This window comes from Somniosus microcephalus, chromosome 34 (genome assembly GCF_052327205.1).
Source record: "Somniosus microcephalus isolate GS21.2 chromosome 34, FLI_Smic_1.0, whole genome shotgun sequence".
NCBI classification, from domain to species: Eukaryota; Metazoa; Chordata; class Chondrichthyes; order Squaliformes; family Somniosidae; genus Somniosus; species Somniosus microcephalus.
The window spans coordinates 4,820,925-4,839,012 of record NC_141020.1 but is presented as its reverse complement, the minus strand read 5'-3'; the positions used below and the strand labels follow the sequence as shown (position 1 = coordinate 4,839,012).

General features: G+C 47.1%; 1 protein-coding gene across 9 annotated transcripts in view; it reads right to left on the bottom strand.

Annotated features, from left to right (window-relative positions):
- Positions 1-2,819: 2,819 nt before the first annotated feature.
- The window catches only part of LOC147096665 (uncharacterized), a 45,559-nt gene continuing 30,290 nt past the window's right edge, over positions 2,820-18,088 (bottom strand). For 7 of the 9 annotated variants that reach the window (XM_085973223.1, XM_085973224.1, XM_085973219.1 and 4 more), the window contains 5 exons: positions 15,589-15,640; positions 12,200-12,740; positions 11,248-11,511; positions 9,222-9,332; positions 2,820-3,262 (listed from right to left, as the gene is read on the bottom strand). In XM_085973223.1, the coding sequence (XP_085829349.1) occupies positions 3,258-3,262; positions 9,222-9,332; positions 11,248-11,511; positions 12,200-12,740; positions 15,589-15,640 (973 nt within the window). In that variant the 3' untranslated portion in view covers positions 2,820-3,257. Of the gene's footprint in view, positions 3,263-8,442; positions 9,333-11,247; positions 11,512-12,199; positions 12,741-15,588; positions 15,641-18,088 lie in introns of those variants that run through there. The other 2 variants (XM_085973226.1, XM_085973225.1) reach the window with 2 other exon arrangements.

The following is an 18,088-nucleotide window of genomic DNA, read 5'->3' as shown; positions in this document are numbered from 1 at the left end:
ACTGGTAGCAATCCTGAGATAGTGAGCCTACCCACCTCCCCATGACATTACCTTGATGGAGTCTCCCACCCTCAACGTTCTGCGTGTCACCATTCACCAAACTCAACTAAATGCTGTGGTTACTAGAGGTCAGGGGATGGGTGATCTGCAACGACTGACTCACCCCAAAGCCTCTCCACCACTTACACAGCACTTGTCAGGAGTGTGATGGAATACTCTGCACTTGCCTGGATGGCTGTGTCTGTGCCAACCTTCAAGAAGCTGGACACCATCCAGGGGACAAAGCAGTCTGCTTAATCAGCACCTCATCCACTAGCATAAACATCCACCCCCTCTACTACTGACATACTGTGGCAACATCATGTACATGATGCACTACAACATTGGCTTAAACATCCATTCCTTCCTCCACCAGCATACCATGGCTGCAGTGTGTACTATCAGCAGGATCCACTGCATGTCAGGATGTTAGATAGACAATAATACGATAGCAAAATACTGCGGACGCTGGAAATCCAAAATAACAACAGAAAATGCTGGAAAAACTCAGCAGGCCAGGCAACGTCCGTGGAGAGAGAAAAACAGAGTTAACGTTTCAGATCGAAACCCTTTGAAGGGTCATTGACCTGAAACGTTGACTCGGTTTCTCTCTCCACAGATGTTGCCTGGCCTGCTGAGTTTTTCCAGCGTTTTCTGTTGTTATTGTTAGACAGACAAGTTTGCTGAATCTGGAAACGAAATCACAATCTTGATCTTTCTTTTCTCTTGTCTAGAGTTTTATCTGTAAACATAAAAGCAAAGCTGTATCATTGAGTTAGAGAGGGAGCTAAAATGACACTGAAAGAAGACAGAAGCTGTTGCGTTATCACTGCAGAGGTGCAGGATGAATACGGTGGAAGAACAGATTCCTTTTGCAGTTCTCGAGTGAATTGTAAAGAGTCTTTAACGTGGTTTAAGTGGAGACCTGTACCCTACAAGAACTCTGCTCCCATTTGTGCTACTCATTCCTATCGAGACTGTTGAAAGGGTTTCCCTGCCACTGAAGGAGCTGGATGTTGCTCCAAGTGCAGAGTTCACCTATTGATAATGAACTACTGGTGACGGGGACAATATGTTGCCTACTGTACATAACAACTTGGCATTTATATAGCGCCTTTAATGTGGTAAAATTTCCCGAGGTGCTTCACAAGAGCGTTATCAAACAAAATTTGACACCAAGTCCGATAAAGAGATATTAGGACAGGTTAGCAAGAACTTGGTCAAAGAGATAGATTTTAAGGAGTGTCTTAAAGGAGGGGAGGCAGACAGGGAGGGAATTCCAGAGTTTAAAATAATGAAAAGATGGGATAGATAGAAGCAGGCTTACTGAGAAGTGAGACTCTGATATACATTCTAACAAGATCAGAGTTATTTAAGCAAATCAATGCTCACTTACAAATTAATTTTGGTTTTTGTACCTTCCTCGTGTTTACTGTTATAATAGGTTTCATTCTATGCCCGGAGCTGGTAGGAATGCATTTGTGAAATGTTAATGAATCAGAAATTCCTAGCACTAGGCTGGCCCTTGGGAATCTTGTACTATCCGACTGGCTGTCCATTTAGTGGCACAAGTCATGAGTTGCCACGGCACACTGGTGTGACAGAACCATGAATACAGAAGTGCACGTTTCACTTGTCCACATTGTCATCGACTAATCTGCTCCTTTCCAATCGGAAGAATGTAGAGTTTCAGTAACAGGACACTTCAAAACAAATCAGGTAATCTGATGCCGAACTGGCCCTGGGTGGGGGGGGGCTACGAGAACAACAGGACAGAGATGTTGAGCAGTCAGTTACACAGGATGGGTATTTTTAATCTTGATGTCAGAGTGGCACTCGCTCGAGTGCACACATTTCACTTCACGCATGGTCTGATGTCATGTCATCCTCCGTCTGACACTACCAGAGGCCAACCACATTTCACAAGGAGAAATCAGGAGCAAGCAGCTGCCAGCCTGTGATGGGTTACACATGGGGACACTTGCACAATGTTAATCTGTCCTGCATACTTTGCAAAACTAGAGAAAAAAAAAAGATTGAGATATAAATTATACAATTGGATGCATTTGTTATGGAGCCAAGGCAGATGGATAGAGTTAAGATACAGATCAGCTATGATCTCACTCAATGGCAGAACAGGCTCGAGGGGCTGAATGGCCTCCTCCTGTTCCTCTAAAAATTGTGGGGAGGGCAGGAGGGACAAAGATAGAAAGAAAGGAAGAACCTTGCACTGCAACAGATCCAGCATCAGACAACGCAAATAAGCGACAGCAGAGATTTCTGTGCACTGAGTGTGCCTGAGACGTGGCCCCCTGCAGTATTACTGATTGCAGCAGAATAGAAAAGAGTGACACTGGAGGGGAAACATTGCAACATACAACGGTCTTGGTGCAAACATCTCCACAACTTCCACCACCTCGAAGGGCAAGGGCAGCAGGCAGCTGGGAACACCACCACCTCCAAGTTCCCCTCCAAATCACACACACCATCCTGACTTGGAAATATATTGGCCGTTCCTTCATCGTCGCGGAGTCAAAATCCTGAAACTTCCTCCTCTAACAGCACTGTGGGAGCACTTTCATCGCACGGACTGCAGAGGTTCAAGAAGGCGGCTCACCACCACCTTCTCAAAGGGCAATTAGGGATGGGCAATAAATGTGAATATATCGAACAAAACATTTATGTGGAATATGATAATTATATCCGCTAAAGGAATATCATCTTCAAAAATGCATTCAGCAAATCTTTTCCTCTGCCAAGCATTCATCAGAAGAATGCAATTTGGTCCAGAACGTGTTTATTATAGAACTGCAATATAACTGCAATGCTTAGTGTTACAGAAAATGTACAACTCTCACAGTTACTCTCTCCCCACAGCAAAAGGCACGCCTCTTTAAATCTAATTTGTTACATTTTTGTGGTGGGGGAGAGGCTGCAGTTTAATTTGCAAGCAATTGGAAAAAAATATATAGTTCTCAAAATCCTTTGGTGTAAATATAATAGCCATTCCTGATGACGTTTAAAGAATTTCCAATTTGACCCTTCAACCCGAGGCCCACTAATTGCTCGCACCCTACGACGCTGCCGATCAGATTCCCACAGCCTCTGCTCGGACTAGTTCTGAACTCATTTGAATGGTGCATTTCGAGACGTCGTCAATCGTCTTTCCACTGGCGATTCTCCTCCTGGGCCGAATGTCTTCGCTCCAGGAGCCTCGGTCAACCTGCAAGTAACATGGACACCGGGTCAGTGGGAAATGCAACAAACCAAAAACTGTTTCTATTTTCACAACAACCCATTAATTGTCGCAGAAAATTCAACCTCCACTCAAATCAGGGTTCCCCCATCTCCTGTTCCGCCATCCCAGATACCCACAGGCAGAAAATTGATGCATTTCAGGAAAGCCATTTGGCTTATTGCAATCTATTCATTCTGAAAGAACCTACACATCCCCATCACGGTGTGGGTTTCTTGAAGGATTCCAGGGTTTCTGCCAGTTATGACCCAGAAGTCCATCACACTGTATGAAACTGCAACAGTCCTAAAATTGAATCTATGCCCCTTTATCATACTGTCAGTTTAACTTGAAGTAATGTTCCACATTAATGTTTAACTTGTGGTGTTCCACATTTCAATACCATTCACTCTCTTGTACACCTTTATCAGCCACACACACACACAACCACAGTAACTCCCCCGAGTTTATCGTTTTTTTTCTCTTCAAATTAATAGTCGGAATAAGTGAAAGGGTGCAAGATTCTTTTTTTGGCCTTTTGAAGAAAGCTGCAGAGAGTAGTCTGGCTACAGCCAGCTTGCAATAACCTGCATTAAATAAGGACTTACATCGCATGGAACTGGATAAACTAAAATGTCACCAGCAAAGATATTTGTCACTGTCTGGAATGAAAAGAGAGCCTGTGCTCCCAATCCTGCGGTAAGCCACTTTTCCAATCTACTGCTTGTAGATCTTTCTAACTCACTCCAAATGGCTTTGAATTGCTCATGTGGAGCATTCCCAATATCGCCAATAACCAAGTTCCAGAATGGTGAGGTGGAAATCAGACCCAGGGAGCTCTTCTGGGGAGCGGGCAGGGAAGTGGCTTTGAGCCCAAGATCAGCCATGATCTTATTGAATGGCGGAGCAGGCTCAAGGGGCCAAGTGGCCTATTCCTGCTCCTATTTCTTATGTCCTTACATTCTTCCCTTTTAAGTGGGTGTCCTCATTAACGGGGGGCCCGTATAATTGATATGGACTGCCCCCACTTAATGTAGAGGGGTCATGTTGTTCTCTGCATCTGAATGTACTGGCTCACCATTTATATTGACCTCTGCCGTGACCCAGTACGGCACTGCACCTTTCCTGCCAGCACAACAGTGTCTCCTCGAGAGCTTCAGATGCAACAAAACGGCAAGAGTCTCTTACAGGTCAGAGGTCAGCTCTCGGAGCATTACAGGACAGCAGCACCAGTCACTCCCTCCACCCTCATACACAGCAACGCGACAGAACGAGGGAAGACAACCCGCCTCTTCATCAAGTTTCAACCAGGTTACAAGCCTACGAACACGATGGACAGGAAAAGAGCAGCTGGTCCCTCAAGCCTGCCCCACACCACCACGATGGAGCCAACAATGGAAGACTCGCGATCTGAATTTCACTTTTGAAATGTGTTAAAATTTTGAAATGTGTTAAACACAGTTATGACCAGCAGCTGCAGTAGTTGACCCATTAAGTAGCCGAGACTACTAGGGTCAATCAATGCTCCAGTGTCCACACGGACACACACGCGCGCACGCACATTAGGCAAGGGTATTAAGGGTTATGGAACCAAGGTGAGTAGATGGAGTTAAGATACAGATTAGCCATAATCTAATAGAATGACGGAACAGGCTCGAGGGGCTGAATGGCCTGTGCTTATGCTCCTGCTACTGGTCACTATCCAGCAAACCCCTGCTGGAGGTTTTGCATGTGTGTGGCCACCAGGCTCAATCGTGATGCCACACCAGGGTTGAATAGCCTGTGGACACGCCACCAAGCTTCAAACTTGGAAAAATGGCCACTGAGGCAATCCAGCAAAGGGTCCCCGTGGAACACAACTCTGCACAAGTCAACTAGAGTGTAGAAAATCGACAGGGTGCGGGGACGAAAACAACCCCCCCCCCCCCCCCAACAAATGACTTGACCGAGAACCCCCTCGAGCAACTGGAGGGGTTTTGGAACAAGCAGATTTTTTAATATCCATTTGTTCAGAAAATGCAAAAACCACTTGTCCGTGAAATAAATATCTGGAATAAAAAAAAGAGTCCAAACAACAATGTAGTTATCGTACAAATAGACAAGCTCATTGAAACATGATGCACTATTTAGAGAGACCCCCACACTGGCCTGGATGTCACGGTTATTTGCTGTGAGCGTATTCGCTTGCGTTACAATAGCAGAGAGAGAAATATCACACGGGCTTGTTAAGCATTTGCACAATATCCAGGTTATAGAAAGCCTTTAATAGAAAAGATATCTTCAATAAAACAGCAACCCTGCGTTATGGGCTCAGTGCCTTATTTCAGCGCTATGGCCCACCGTGATCGCCAATTGTGTGTTTTTTTTTTATATAAAGTTGCTGCACAGATCCGTCGAACATACAAACATTAGCATTTATAAATCCAGCAGTTGGAATGTTTGAAAAAGTTCCCTTAACAGTCACAAGTATTTAAAAAAGTTCTTCATGAACCGGTTGACAATTTAATTCGACAATGCCAACCAAAAGAAATGAGCCCATAGCAACCAGCGCAACTCTGCTGCCCCTCCCTCCCAATATTTGTAACAGTACGAGTTATATTTTGATTAAAAGCTCATCAAAAATATCTCAAAAGTCTTAAGTAACCTGTGGCTGTTCAGTTAATGTAAACGCTGATGAGATTCCTGCGTGTACAAACATTCACGTAAATATTAACCCCCAACTGTAAGGCGCTATCTAGCAGCAAATCATTTGGAGTAATCAGAAGCAGTCCTTTCCATAACTGCAACTAGACTGAAAGGGCGGTGGAAGCGGATTCAATAACAACTTTCAAAAGTGGATCTATACTTTAAAAAAAAAGGAAACATTTGCAGGGCTACGAGGAAGGAGAGTGGGACTAATAGGACAGCTCTTTCAAAGGGCCGGCACAGGCAATGATGGGCTGAATGGCCTCCTTCTGTGCTGTATTATTCGATGAAAGAACTAAACTGGTTATTTTTAAATTACTCTCTCCCAAGGACACCAATTCCCGCCGGGACAGTTCTCCAGGTCCTGAATGATTGTTCTTTATGCGAGTATCGTAGATAGGGAGCACTGCCAGGCTATTCAACTCTGGTGGGTATTTATAGTCGAACCCCACTCCGGTCCCCATCCACATACACCCACATTCTTATTGGCAATCATTGGATTAGGATCAGCAATCCTGCACACACGTTGACCAGCTCTCCTGCATTTGGCGGGCGATTCGTCTGCGAGATCGCAACCTCCTGCCCTCCAGTCGAAGCGTCGCAGTCTCCCACGAGCGTGCACTGCGTGGATAAATCTCAAGCACTGCCTCACACGGTATCAGCCGTGGCTCAGTGGGTATCGCTCTCGCCTCGGAGTCAGAGGTCGTGGAATGAGGTCCTGCGCCAGAGACTTGAGCACAAAAATCTAGGCTGACGCTCCCAGTGCCGTGCCATGGGAGCGCTGCACCGTCGGAGGTGCCGTCTGAAATGATTCAGTCATTCATGAAAGAAAGACTTATGAAATAAAACTGAGCGGCCTGTGGGTGGAGCTGTCCAGGGAGAGTATAAATACTCGGGCATGGGCCCAGCTTGCGCAGGACATTCTTAACAGGAACTAGTGAAGGACACAACTAGACCTCCATGTTGTAAAACAGTTGATTAAAGCTTTGTTTAATGCTTAGGCCAAGTGCCTAGTAGTTTTCTTACATCACCGTCTTTCAGATGAGACTTTAAACCGAGGCCCCGTCTGCTCTCTCAGGTGGACACCAAAGATCTCCTGGCCACTATTTCGAAGAAGAACAAGAGGGAGTTCTCCCTGGTTTATCCTTGAACCAACATCATTAAAACAAACAGATTATCTGGTCACTTAATGTGGATTTTGCTGTGCATAATTGCGGCCGCGTTTCCTACATTACAACACTTCAAAAAGTACTTTGTTGGCTGTGAAGGGCTTTGGGACATTCCAAGGTCTTGAAAGGCACTATAGAAATGCAAGTTCTTTCTTTCTTGGTCTCTCGCATTGGAGAGAGAAAAAGAACACGATGGAGAGGGGGGTATCCCAGCAGTCACGGCAGACACGAAAGCCCTCGATTAAAACTACTGGGGGCCTGGGCAAGTCCCACAGCCAGGCAAGGCTATTAAAGCTGGGTGGGAGTAGAGGGAATACCCCTTGGATGTCCACAGTGGCCGAGACGATGGATTCAAGTTGCCGGGTCAAGTGAACGCCACAGTAGACGGAAAATTCCAAAAAAGAGAAACACTTTGAATCTTTGCACCGTCAATACTTCCGTGTTCATATATTGTATAAATAGAATATAATAACACGTTTAAAGTCAAATGCAGCTCTTTAAGTTTGTGTAATGGGAACTACCCCAGACACATCCGAAATGAAAAAACAAACAAAACACTGCAACTTCGAGGAAAACAAAAACGACTGAATGCCAAGTGGCAGCAAGCTCGCAAAACCGACAGGGGGGAGAAAAAAAAAAACCCCTGGGCTGCGCGGCTCATTCAAAACGTCACACTGCGCGAAATCTCCCATTGGAAAATGCAGACCCGGGCTGCGCAGGACCTCCAGACAGCTCGGCGGGCATGCTGGCTGTAACCCAATATTCCAAGCATGACCCACCTGCCCCGGACGAAAGAGGGACACACTGACACCCTCCCCTCTTCGGCTTTACAGCTTCATAGTCACCTTATTGCCAAGATCAAATCTGGATACGAGACAGGATGGGAACAGGGCAAAGGGGAGTTAGGAAAAAAAAAAGGCTTGCGTTTCTCCAGCACTGTTCACGACCACCAGACATCCCAAAACACTTTACAGCCAATGAAGTACTTTTTGAAGTGGAGTCACTGTTGTAATGTGGGAAACGCAGACCACAATTTGCACACAGCAAGCTCCCACAAACAGCAATGTGATAATGACCAGATCATCTGCTTTAGTGATGTTGATTGAGGGATAAATATTGGCCCCAGGACACTGGGGAGAACTCCCCTGCTCTTCTTCAAAATAGTGCCATGGGATCTTTTGAATCCACGCGAGAGAGCAGACGGGGCCTCGGTTTAACGTCTCATCCGAAAGACGGCACCTCCGACAGTGCAGCACTCCCTCAGCACTGCACTGGGAGTGTCGGCCTGGATTTTGTGCTCAAGTCTCTGGAGTGGGACTAGAACCCACGACCTTCTGACTCCGAGGCGAGAGTGCTGCCCACTGAGCCACAGCTGACACTGTTTATGGTTCGAATTCCATGTTTGCTTTGCCGAGAAGCACCTCAATAATTAACTAACGTCTGCACATCATAAGTCACAGAAGTAGTAAAAATGTGAATGACATTTTCTGCTTTTAACAAAACAATTTTTTTTTTTTTTTTTTTTTTTTTTTTTTAAATCAGACATTTGGGGTCCAGTTTACGTTTTAGAAACTTCCAGACAGTCCACTGGAAGTCCAGACTGTCCAATCCAAACCCAAACACATGACGACTGAATCCAACACAGACAGAAATCCCGTCCATTTCCTCAGCAGAGTGTTTCCATTGTTCAGACAGGAGAATAAAAACGGAAGTGCAGGATGCAGAGGTGCAAGAAAGGGAGAAATCTCACAAGCACATGCAGCCCATGCTTTCTCGAGGGAGAGAGAGAGAGAGAGAGAGAGAGCGGAAAGAGAACGGAAGTTAAGACAAGAAGAGCGGAGAGCAGGAATTTGCAGTTCAGAGTAACAGTCGTGGGTTCGGTCCCAAATTGAGTCCCAGGCCTCGGCCTAGTGCTTCAGTGGCCGAGCTGTTAATGTTAGTATCCAGCAGCTGATTACCGGTTTTGCCCTTTTGGTCAGGGCTGTAGGAGGTTAGAGATGTTAGGCGCATTTGCCTAGTTCGGTTAAGCAAGGGCTTTGAGGTTAGACAGCATGCTCGAGGGGGAGCTTAGCCCAGAGTGAGAGGAGCCTTACGGAAACAAACAGTCTCGTAGCTAGTGATTCGAACTGCACCTGAGATGGGTTCACATTCTTCCACACAATCTGTGCTCTGTGCTGTCCTTGTGGTGGGTCCAAAGGTTTCACCTTTAGAGAGAGAAAAACACATTTTTTAAAAAAAAGGCAAAATCATTTGCAATGTCCATTTTGCAAGCAACATTACTGTTTAAGAACTAAAGATGAGAGAGAATAAGGTGTCCTGTTCTGGGTGCTTTACTTTAGGAAGAACTTCAAGACCACGGAGAGGGAGCAGAAGAGATTCACTCATTTGATTGCAGGGAGGAGAGGCTTTGCTTATGAATGGGGCTCTTTTCATTAGAACAAAGAAAGTCAAGTGGAGATCTGCAAAAGTAAGAGGTTTTGATGAAGCAAAATCAGGGAAAAACTAGAGGGGCATCAATTTAAGGTCAGCACTGAAAAAGGACAAAAAGGTTAGGGGAATATTTTCTTTTAAATATAAAGCAGAGAGTTGCTAGGACGACAGTGGCGGAAGCAGAAGGCGTATAAAAAAAAAGCCGTTAAAAGGGAAAAGTAAATGTTTAAAAGGCGTCTGGGGAAAGGGCACAGTACTGGGATTGGGTGGGTAGTTCTGTCAGGGAACCAGGACAAGCGCGAGGGGCTGAACGGCCTCCTCCCGTGCTGTAGAACTCAATGACGCTCCTTACACACACAGGACAATGGAAAGAGAAAAGACTTCACATATATTTGACATATGGGAAAATCACTGCTGTGAAACATTAAAAATCGATAAACTAAAGCCGAATATCAAATTACGAGACAGCGTTGCCAGAATCGCAAGGTCCCCACTGACAATTTAAAATAAATGGACCAATCAAATCAGCAACTCGATATGTGCACTTCACAGCAATAACAGAACATCTGGAAATAGAGCCACAGTCAAAGTCAACAACAGGGAAAACACAGATTATGTTCTCCCCACCAAATGCTGACTGACCAATGGCATAGTTCCAACTATTTCCCCATTTTGTTTATTTCAGATTTCCAGCTCTTGCAGTATTTTCCCTTCTTATTTTAATAATAAAGGGTTGAGATAACGCACTCATTAATAAATCACGCTGCATGTATTGGATAGTCGATGAACTGCAGAACATAAGAAATAGGAGCAGGAGGAGGCCAATCGAGCCCCTCGAGCCTGCTCCGCCATTCAATAAGATCATGGCTGATCCAATCTTGGCCTCAACTCCACTTTCCCGCTCTCTCCCCTCGACTCCCTTGTAGTTCAAATGTCTGTCAATCTCCGCCTTGAATATTCACTGACTCCGCCTCCACAGCTCTCTGGGGAAGAGAATTCCAAAGATTCACGACCCTCTGAGAGAAGAAATTCCTCCTCATCTCCGTCTTAAATGGGCGACCTTTTATTCTGAAACTATGCCCCCTAGTTCTAGATTCCCCCACGAGGGGAAACATCCTCTCAGCATCTACCCCATCAAACCCCCTCAGAATCTTATATGTTTCAGTAAGATCACCTCCAATGAGTATAGGCCCAACCTGCTCAACTTTTCGTCATACGTCAACCCCTTCGTCCCAGGACTCAACCTCGTGAACCTTCTCTGCACTGCCTCCAATGCAAGTATATCCTTCCTTAAATAAGGAGACCACAACTGTTCGCGGGGAAAGCATAAATCAGTGCCTTGCAAAATGTGTAACAGCCCCGCCGTCAGACATACACGTCACCTCTGTATTGAATTCCTTGGGTTAGATGCCTTGGCAGAAACTGGGAAATGTTTACAATGGAGAAAAGGCATCGCTTGTTGAAGCATTCTGAATTTTAAGGGGGTATAGATGAATTCATTGCATGTTTGACAGAATCACAATGGGGCAGGGAGTCCCGCAAAGCCCACCCTGCGGCAACCGAATCCCAGATCCCAAAGTGGGAAAACAGGATCGATCCCAATCCCCCCGCCCACACGATAAAAGGGAAACTGAAAAGGGCTTGCAATTTCGATTGAAGATGTGCGTACAGTGCACAGATATCACTGACCTGCTCTCTCATTGGCCTCTTGTTGTTTCGGCCCCTCTTTCGTGGTCACTTGTGTAACTATGATGGTGGCGGTGTCACCGGTCCCATCACCGTCAGCGGTCTCCGGTTCCGTTCTTTCTCCCAGGATTTCGCCGGCAGAGCCGCTGCTTCCACTCCTGTCTTGCGGAGGCGCCTGCTCCTTTATAGCCGCAGGCTCCTGCCCGGCCTGAGCATCCGAGGCCTGCCGTTCACGGTCGGCGGTGCCCTCCCCGGACCCCACCGTCGCTGCAAAAAAAAAGAAAAACCACTGCTCGTTAACTCAAACTGCTGAACTACCCAGGAACACGGGATATGGGGGATCTCCGGAATGGGTAGAAGTCTTGCCCTGCCCAAGGTGCGTCCCAATGGGAAAAGCCAAGGTGCCTCCCAATGGGAAAAGCTGGCCCTGAGCACCAGTTCAGGCATTGGGATAGGTTTCAGCTCCAGAGTCTCTTTACTCACTTAGTACAAAAGTGGGGGGTTGGGGGGGGGGGGGGGGGTGCTGTGAGGAAGGTATTTAACCATAGTCGTAAAAAATGAAAAAAATATTCGGTTTTTCAAAGAAAAAGGGCGCAGTCGTTATGAAATGATCTCCAGGCAGTTTTTTCCCCCCATTCTCAGCTTTTGACGCATTGTGCTGCCTGAGATTTAGGAGCTGGTCATTTGAGTTGGAGATAAGCACATAAGAAATAGGAGCAGGAGTCGGCCATTCGGCCCCTCGAGCCTGCTCCACCATTCAATAAGATCGTGGCTGATCTTCGACCTCATCTCCACTTTCCTGCACTATCCCCATATCCCTCGATTCCCTTAATATTCAAAAATCAGGTTGGAAAAAGAATCAGGTGAGAAACACGGATCAAAATGGGGATAAATAGAAACAGGTTCAGCTGCTCTCCTCCACACTCTCCATGAGGACTTTGCCCTCCAGTCTTACCTTTACACTCCTCCAGAGAATCCTGATTGGCGTTAGCCGTTTGCAAGGGGCTCTGCTCCACGTTGCTTCTTGGCGATGCTGTTTCCATCTCCTCTGCCCAATCTTTGACCGGGTGGTACCCATCGAGCGAGAAAGGGCTCAGGGGCTTCGATTCCGTTTCTGCAGGCTCCGCCGCCACATCCCTCGGAGGAATGTGAAGTTTGGGAGCCTCCCGGGACCTCCTGGCTCGTTGCTCTTTGGCTCCAACCTCTGGGCTTCTGTCGGTGCGCTGCACCTCCTTCGCCCCCGTCACCTCCTCCTCCTTCGTTCCGCCATCAGCTTTCTTCTCCTCCACCTCCTCGAGCTCCTTTGTCTCCTCCACCTGGTCCTCACTGTCCGACACATCATCTCCCACCATTTCCTCTTCCTCATCACTAGCATCTTCCCATTCATCATCGTCTCCCTCATCTAGATCAGCCTCATCTTCATGTGACTCATCCATATTAGCCTTGGCCACATTGAGCTTGGCATCTTGAACATAGTTTTCTTTAAGTTCCTTTTCCTGTAATGATCAAATAAAGAGGATGAGTTTAGAAGAATGAGGCGATCTCATTGAAACGTATAAAATTCTAACCAGGCTAAGCAGACTGAATGCAGGGAGGATGTTTCCCCTGGCTGGGGGTGGGGGGGTCTAGAACGAGGGGCCACAGTCTCAGGATACGGGGTAGGACATTTAGGACTGAGATGAGGAGAAATTTCTTCACTCAGAGGGCGGTGAACCTGTGGAATTCTCTACCACAGAAGGCTGTGGAGGCCAAGTCACTGAATATATTTAAGAAGGAGATAGATTTCTAGACACAAAAGGCATCAAGGGGTTTGGGGAGAGAGCGGGAATATGGTATTGAGATAGAGGATCAGCCATGATCATATTGAATGGTGGAGCAGACTCGAAACGCCGAATCCTGCTCCTATTTTTCTATGTTTCTATGACATTCAGCCTGATGGTTCTTCACAGATAGACAATTTGAAGCCAATACTAGTAGCTCCGCTACAGTTGGAATGCATTTAATCCAGATTTATGCTGAGCTGTTGCAGTGAAGCATCTTTTTCTCAAGTGCGAGTAGCTACAACACAAGTATTACCTTCTTAACTGGGCAATTAGAGTTAAACTCCTATGTACACAGGTTGATTCTGGTACAGGAAACCCACCATCGTTAGCCAGGTCATTGGTGGAGGGTCAGCAGTGAGCAAATGGACAACCTTTCACTTTAATCACTGAGCAGTGTCAGCCAGTGGCTCAGTGGGCAGCACCCTCGCCTCGGAGTCAGAAGGTCGTGGGTTCAAGCCCCACTCGAGACTGGAGCACAAAAATCTAGGCGGACACTCCCAGTGCAGTGTTGAGGGAGTGCCGTACTGTCAGAGGTGCCGTCTTTCAGATGAGACGTTAAACCGAGGCCCCGTCTCAGGTGGACGTAAAAGATCCCACGGCATTATTTCGAAGAAGAGCAGGGGAGTTCTCCAATATTTATCCCTCAATCAACATAACAAAAACAGATTATCTGGTCATCGTCACCTTGCTGTTTGTGGGAGCTTGCTGTGCGTAAACTGGCTGCCGCGTTTCCTACATTACAACAGTGACTACACTTCAAATAGTACTTCATTGGCTGTAAAGCACTTTGGGACGTCCGGTGGTCGTGAAAGGCGCTATAGAAATGCAAGTCTTTCTTTCTTTATTAGATCCCAGGTCTTATTGAATAAATATAAACGTTGGCTACAAGTCTGAATGTGCAAAGCCAATCACTAAATGACTCCGTGCCCACACGGTCACCATGTTGTAGGCCAGGTTTCCATCTTTGGCCTCCTGCTCTTCATTTCTCCCTTAGTGACGTCTTATAGAAACACGGGGGTCAGTTTCCACACGCTCACAGGTGCCACTCGGTTCCTGCTCCACCTCTGATGAAACGGTCTGTGCCCCATCGCTCCAACTACCCGTGTTATTAGGAACTAGGTGTTGGCAAAACTAAAACCATCCACTTTGGCTCCTGGCAAAAACACCTGCCCACCACTGGCGCTGCCAGAACGTCGGCGCACTGCCAACCTCGAGTTCCCTCCCCTTACATCGGATCCATCCCCCAAGACAGCCATCCATCACCGGTCGCATCTCCTGCCTCCACCCCAACATCCCAATCTGCAGCCAGAAACCCTTCCATCCACGTATTACCTCAAAGCTCAACTTCTCCAACACTCTTGCTGTCGAGTCACATCTGGAATGCCGTGGCTCGCAACCTCACCTGCATCCAGTGACCCTACCATCCAAGTTCCACTGGCTTTCTGTGCCCCAGTGATTTGACCAACACCCACATCCTCATCATTGAATCCCTCCACGTCCCACCATACCTCGGTGTTTTCCTTCAACATGGAGCCTGCTCCTTGTTACATAGAAACATAGAAGATAGGAGCAGGAGTAGGCCATTCGGCCCCTCGAGCCTGCTCCGCCATTTAATGAGATCATGGCTGATCATCCAAATTCAGTACCCTGTCCCTGCTTTCTCCCCATATCCCTTGATCCCTTTAGCCTTAAGAAATATATCTAACTCCTTCTTGAATATATTTAATGAATTGGCCTCAACTGCCCTGTGTGGCAGAGAATTCCACAGGTTCACCACTCTCTGGGTGAAGAAATTCCTCCTCATCTCAGTCCTAAATGGCTTACCCCTTATCCTTAGACTGTGACCCCTGGTTCTGGACTCCCCCACCATTGGGAACATCCTTCCTGCATCTAGTCTGTCTAGTCCTGTTAGAATTTTATAAGTTTCAATGAGATCCCCTCTCATTCTTCTAAACTCCAGCGAGTACAAGCCTAATCGACCCAATCTCTCCTCATACGTCATTCCTGCCATCCCAGGTATCAGTCTGGTGAATCTTCGCTGAACTCCTTCCATGGCAAGAACATCCTTCCTCAGATAAGGTGACCAAAACTGCACACAATACTCAAGGTGCGGTCTCACCAAGGCCCTGTACAACTACAGCAAGACATCCCTGCTCCTGTACTCGAATCCTCTCGCTACGAAGGCCACATACCTACGTTTGTTCCACCAACAGCGATTCTGTCCTCAGCCTCTGCGCACCCATCTCCTGCCCCGGTCCTCCAGCCTGGCCACCTCCCCTACCACCCTTTCACCTCCCTCCCCCATTGTTGCTTTGCTTTCCATCTCCTGCTCAGTGTCCACCACTGTGTAAAGTTCTGAGACATCTCTCGCCACACGAGGAGCATGGTGCAATCCCAATTTGTTGTTAATCCCCCCCTCCCCCAAAAGTTAAGCTGGTTTTGTTCAGCCTTCATTGCACCCCATCGCATCCTTGTACACCGCAAGAGTTTCCCACTAGCCCATCTGTTGCTGTTGACTTACTTGCTCCTCCTCGTGTTCTGCCTCACACTTTTCCCACCGATTGTCGTGCATGCTACAGAGAAAGAATGGGAAACACATTTCAGCACTGGAGGATCAAGCGTACAAAGCCAGTCCACACAGGGAGGTGCTTAAAGGTACATTTCCCCACGTCCCTCTCCAGGCAGTTCCTGGTACACCAAAGGAACCATCTTCATTCTAAACTCCCTCCTTGTTACATTACTGGACGGTGTTGGACAGGACGTAGCATATGTTACAGGACGAGCTTTTAGAAAGTGTGCCCTGGGGGCAATTGTTAATCGAAAAGTTTTTATTTTGCTCCTCCTGAAATCTTTCCCCCGCCTACAGGCACACAAACCAGCCTTGCTGAATTTCTCTCTTCCTCTCTCGGGGCATTAAGAGCCTGATTCTACCACCCAAGATACTGATCCTGGCCAGACCAGGGGTTGAACCTGGGACCTTCCAGTCTGCGGGGGCCTCAGCATCACATCACGTGGGCCATCAGGAGAACTTCCTCTCCACCTCCACCCCTATTTTAAATTTTTTTTTTTTTTTTTTTTTAAAAAGGGGCCTGGGAAAGATTGTCTGCCTTGTTATCCACTTCTTCGCCCTCCTGCGCCAAGCCAGGTGGCCAGGTGAGATGATGAACAGGTGACTCTGTCCATACCACTCAAATGACCATTAGGGCACACGTGGAGATAAATAATGAATTTTGGGATAAGTAGCTAGAATTTGTCACCGTCATATCATTGGGAGCCAAAGCCTTCTCAAAACTAGCTTGGCAATCAGTTTTCAGAAAGCCCAGCAACTCCATAAACTCGCTGGGAAGAGACCCTGTACCTTGTGTTGGCTGATGTTCAGAAGTACGTTTTTCTTCACATTAGTCTTTTGAATTGACAGGCTTATGAACGAAGCATCAATGTAGCCACTCATCAGTACAACTATAAACCCGACCCCTGGTTACGTTAGTCAGAGGATCGCACACTAGGAGGGTCACTGGGTCAATACACCAAGTGCAGTATTGGAGAAGGAACAAGGATAGGACATCAAGGGCTGGATTTTATCAATGGAGGCGTGTAGGAGGCGGGACTACAACTTTTGGGGTTGTAGTCCCGCCTCCATCGAGTTGTGGCCAACCCACTCGATTTTCCCTTGATTGACCTGGTTGAGCCGCCCAGCGGGCTCAGCAGGCCAATTAAGGGCCACCCGGCAACAGGTGATGTCACAGATTGACATTTCATCTGTCAAGAGCTTTTGACAGATGAAATATCAGCGTTTGACAGCTCTTTGAAGCTGTCAAACACTGACAATCTGTACACTAAGTTAATTCCTTCCTCTCAGGCTGATTTAGAGATCTCTCCAGAACAGAAAGCTGAATGCTGGAACTTTTGACAGCTCGCGGCCATTCTGCTTTCTGTGTCGGTGAGATGAGGGACTCCCGAGACCTGAAGGAAGGAAGCCTGCATTAGTAAGTAAAGGTAAGTAAAACTTCTTTAAACACTTTACAGACACCAAACACACTTACCTCTGCATTCATGCACCCCTCACTCACCTGAACACCGGACATCTCGAACCCTCCAAGTCCTTCAGCCCGACGGTCCGCCTCACTAACTTGGCGTGGTTTGGAGCCGTCGGGAATCCCACACTTCAGGGATAAAAATAGGGATTAGGCTAAAAACTGCCTGTTAACAGGCAGTTAATTGGCACTAATCCCCTTCCCGCCTCAGGGAGGCGGCTCCCAGCACAGGTCGGGTACCCGCCTCCTGTGAAACAAGCATGGAGGCGGGTTGGGGGCAGGATGGGTTCGTGCCCCCCGATTTCGTGATTTTAACCCCCCCACACGCCTCCAATCCCGCTTCCACGGCCCAATGAAATTCGAGCCCCAAATGTCCGTCCAATCCCGCCCTCATCTGCCATCTACCCTGGAGCACTGTGCACGGTTCTGGTCTCCATCCTACAAAAAAAGGATATAGAGGCACTGGAGAAGGTGCAAAGAAGATTTTAAAAAGGATGATACCAGAACTGAGAGGTTATAACTATCAAGAAAGATTGAACAGGCTGGGGTTCTTTTCTGTAGAGAAGGCTGAGGGGTGACCTGATAGAGGTCTTTAAAATGATGAAGGGGTTCGATAGGGTAGACGAAGAGAAGATGTTTTCACTTGTGGAGAGTCCAAAACTAGGAGCCGTCAATATAAGATAGTCACTAATAAATCCAATAAGGAGTTCAGGAGAAACTTCTTTACCCAGAGAGTGGTGAGAATGTGGAACTCGCTACCACAGGGAGTGGTTGAGGCGAATAGTATCGATGCATTTAAGGGGAAGCTGGATAAACACATGAGGGAGAAAGGAATAGAAGGATATGGTGATGGGGGGAGATGAAGAGGGGCGGGAGGAGGCTCGTGTGGAGCATAAACACCGGCATGGACCAGTTGGGCCGAATGGCCTGTTTCTGTGCTGTGAATTCTATGCAAGGCCTGTGAGCATTTTGCAACAGGAGTCACTG